At 45.9% G+C, this 2,973-nt stretch overlaps 1 protein-coding gene across 1 annotated transcript in view; it reads left to right on the forward strand.

The window, feature by feature from the left end:
• Pou2af1 (POU class 2 homeobox associating factor 1) overlaps nt 1–2,711 on the forward strand; it is a 23,125-nt gene extending 20,414 nt beyond the window's left edge. Inside the window, exon 5 of the mRNA XM_051197455.1 lies at nt 702–2,711. Within this exon, the coding sequence (XP_051053412.1) occupies nt 702–1,016 (315 nt within the window). The 3' untranslated portion in view covers nt 1,017–2,711. The remainder of the gene's footprint in view (nt 1–701) is intronic.
• The last annotated feature ends 262 nt before the right edge of the window (nt 2,712–2,973 follow it).

The raw sequence follows: 2,973 nt of genomic DNA on the forward strand, positions 1-2,973 counted from the left end.
GCTTGAGGTTTGTCTGCCGTGTGTGAATGTGATCACTTGGGAGAATAGTGCCTTGGCCTAGGGAGCAACTCAGAGACAGAGGGGGTTGAGCAAGCACAGGTATCAGGCAACAGCAAGAATAAGTCACATTTGCGGTCACAACAGTGCTCCCACCCACAGGAAAGCTGGGCTTCCTGTACCAGTCAGTACTAGAAGGGTAAGAGCTAAGGGAGCTATGTTGGCCTATGGGGATCCAATGATGTTAAAGGTGCTTGGGGGTGCATGTCACCTTTCTGTCTGGGTAAGAGAGTGGTCGTCTTCAAGAAACAGCAACAAGGCCATGAGTCAGGCTCACTATTTATCAAGCATAGAGTTTGCACAATTTAAGATTTCTGCAGTTGGAGTATATTTTATATAGAATGAAACCTATAAAACTTCTAATTTACTCAGTGGCATGACCTCATTGTTTTCTATGTCTTCTTTCATGCAGAAGTGAAGCTTCCAAATTGGGAAGTCACTTGAGCATACAGTTAGAAAAGAAAGGGACCCCTTGAAGCTTGTCAAGCTCTCCCTTCTAGGAGACAGAGTAGGAGGAGGCGGAGCCCCATTAAGTGAAACACCAGTACCAGGAGGGTAGGGTATACTGGGTGTCATGATGGGACAAGAATGCAGGTGAGACCCCCAGTTCTGCTAACTATTGGTCCTGTGTTTTCCCATCACAGCCAAGAAGCACTGCCACAGCCGCGGTGGGGCCCCAGCTGGAGGGCCCGGAGCACCAGGCGCCCCTCACCTATTTCCCATGGCCTCAGCCCCTTTCCACACTGCCTGCCTCCAGTCTGCAGTACCAGCCTCCAGCCCCAGCCCTGTCTGGGCCCCAGTTTGTCCAGCTTCCCATCTCTATCTCAGAGCCAGTCCTTCAGGACATGGATGACCCCAGAAGGGCCATCAGCTCCCTGACCATTGACAAGCTGCTTTTGGAGGAAGAGGAAAGCAACACATATGAGCTCAACCACACCCTCTCTGTGGAAGGCTTTTAGGGCTGCCTTGCATCCAACAGCCCTTTCCCTGGAAACTGAGATTTCAAATGAGCCCAGATGGGCCTAGACTCCTATCTGTTTGAAATGGCTCTTCCATAGGTACCCTTTCTGCCTAAAGCTGAATTGTATTCCTTCCTTCTTCTTCCCTCCTTCCCTCCCTCCACCCTATATTCCATCTCCCTCCTGTCTTATTTCTTCTTCTAGTTTTCTTCCACCGGAGGGGGGAATTATAGTGATATTATGAACAAAACCTTATGCTGAATGTCACCAAGTCTGCAGCTCAGAGTTTCCCTTTGTTGTTACATCATTAGAGAAGTGCCCTTCTCTCGGGTGCCCCCTGCTTTCTAGTAGCATTATAGAACTACTCTAAGATCACTTCCCCCCTCTGCCATTCTAAAATGCAGGAGGTCCCACAGGGAAACCAAAGCCACTATCACCTCCTTGCTGAGTCAGCCATGGACAGATGTTCTCACATCCCACAGTTTTGTTTTGTGTTTGCTCTTCCCAGCCTTGGCTAGTCTGAGCAGGCATCTCTGGGCTGGTTAGAGGGGGTGGGACAGGACTATGTGTCTGTGGTTAGAGAGCGGGTGAGGAAGGGGAGACTGAGGAGTGATCAAACCTTGCCTGCAACCAACTTTAAAAAGAATACCACTTTATCTTGGTTCAGCTGGTCTTCTCCCCAGTAATTGTGAGCAAAGCTGGGTGTGGTCAGCAGGATGATGATGAGTCTATCTGTTTCAGCCCTGCTGCAGGCCCTCTAACAGGATGCCAGAGCTTACACTGCCTTTGTCAAGGTATTGTCATAGCAACAGGAAAAGAAACGGGTGTTCTGAAGCCCAACAGTGAGGAGGGTGTCCATTTAGTTCATCCATCAGCCACCATGAAGTGCATTTCCATCCAAGGACCATCCTTCTCAGGGTTCTAGAGTCCTGGTTGGCAGGCCAATTAGGTTTCATTCCAATTTTTATTTTATTTTTGCTGGAGAAGTGTAACATTTACTGTTGAGCATTTTGCTGTTTCCAGGGCACTCTGTCCTGAATTAGATATGCTTTGGGAACTGGCAGGCTACTTGCTAATGGTGCCATCATCACACGGGCACACTTATTCTATGGAATCCATGTTAGAGGTAACAGACATTTGCTGAAAATGACAGTTTCTTTGATACTCCACCCCTTTTTTGTTTCCATTTTCAATGAAAACTTAGAGAAAACCATTTATCTTCTTTTTTCCATGCTTTATGTTTATTTTGATTCAGATATCTCAATATCTACCTAAAGTCCTGGTATACTTATCTTGAGTTATTTGTATTTCTCTTTAATATTTAGACTAAATGTTAGATTCTAGATGATAAGTTTACACTTGCATTGGTAGTTACTGTAAACAAGAAAGGGAAGGGGATGCCCTGGCCTATTTAATTAAGGTCCTGTTGCACATAAAAACACTATTCAAGATTTTCCAGCTACTTGAGGGTTTGAGAAGATGCAGGAGAGGCATACCCAGAGGAGTTAATGCTGGGAAAACAAACACAACAGCAAAGAAAGCAGTGTGAGCATTTGCTAGGGTTGAACTGGTATCTTTCCCCTACTTATCTTGAGACCCTAATGTCTTGGCTGCAGGCATTCACCCAAATCTCCTTCCCAGTTATTCTACTCAGATGCAACATTTTAAATAAAGATTTTTGATGACTTCTCTTTGCCTAAGTGTTTTATTTCTTATCTAATTACTCCCTCTTATCTCTCAGTCCACCGACAGACAGTGTCATTAGAGAAAGAAGCTTGCTATAGTCTTGTTGATCTTGCAAACTGATCTGTTCCAGGAGCACAGAAAAGCTGGTATTTGTTGGGCAGTTCTCACAGGAGAGATTGCATGTAGTTGGATTTGTTCTCCAGGGCAGTGGGTGCCTGAAGGATGGAAGAAAATCTGGCTGGCCTATTGCCCTTCCTGTTATGTGTGTTAC

This window comes from Phodopus roborovskii, unplaced genomic scaffold, assembly GCF_943737965.1.
Source record: "Phodopus roborovskii unplaced genomic scaffold, PHOROB, whole genome shotgun sequence".
Classification (NCBI taxonomy): domain Eukaryota; kingdom Metazoa; phylum Chordata; class Mammalia; order Rodentia; family Cricetidae; genus Phodopus; species Phodopus roborovskii.